Below are 750 nucleotides of genomic sequence, written 5' to 3' on the forward strand. Positions count from 1 at the left end.
TGAGAGAGGCCCAAGAATATTTCTGAGAAAAGGGTGGAAAGAAAGATAGACTTAAAATAAAACTGGTGTTTTTGAAAAGCACACAGGATATATAGTGTATCCAGTTTGAGGTTATAAGAAACAGGTATGAATTTCAGCCCACTCACTCATTAAGTCATTAATAAGTTATCCTATTTTAGATATTCAGAGATCCAGCTGTCCTTGTTAGCACCCTTTCTTCAACAACCTCTGCATTCCCTTCTTAATCTCTTGGGTTCTTACCCCATAAACGATGGGGTTAAGGGCTGCAGGAATGACATGGTGGAGAACATTGAGCAAGACTGGCACATCAGGGGAGACTTTCTTCTTAGCCACATGTGTGAGGACAAAAACCAGAAGGATGGTGCTGAAGAGTATAAGGATGAAGTGGGAGCCACATGTGCTTAGGGCCTTTGCCACAGCCCCCTCCACCTTGAGTCTCAGCACAGCTCGCAGAATGAGGGTGTAGGAGAGGAAGATAAGGACAAGGTCAGATCCTAGCAGAGTCCAGCCTGCAGCTAATTGGTAAAGGTGATTGATGGTGACATCATCACAGGAGAGTCTGGAAACAGACATATTGGCACAGATGCAGTTCTCAATGACATTTCTTCCACAATAACGGAGTTGTGCTGAGAGGGTGGGGATGGGCAGAGTCATAAGCACATTTCTGGTCAAAATAAACATGGCAACCTTGACTACAAATTGATCAGTGATGATTGATGGATATCTCAG

General features: G+C 43.7%; 1 protein-coding gene across 1 annotated transcript; it reads right to left on the reverse strand.

Moving 5' to 3' along the window:
- Positions 1 to 204: 204 nt before the first annotated feature.
- LOC113220518 (olfactory receptor 56A3-like) lies at positions 205 to 745 on the reverse strand (the record flags this gene model as incomplete). The annotated part of the gene is made up of 1 exon (XM_026449792.1): positions 205 to 745. A coding segment is annotated over one exon (541 nt), but the record flags the coding sequence as incomplete, so codon positions are not given.
- Positions 746 to 750: the final 5 nt, after the last annotated feature.

This window comes from Piliocolobus tephrosceles, unplaced genomic scaffold (assembly GCF_002776525.5).
Source record: "Piliocolobus tephrosceles isolate RC106 unplaced genomic scaffold, ASM277652v3 unscaffolded_1476, whole genome shotgun sequence".
Taxonomy (NCBI): Eukaryota; Metazoa; Chordata; class Mammalia; order Primates; family Cercopithecidae; genus Piliocolobus; species Piliocolobus tephrosceles.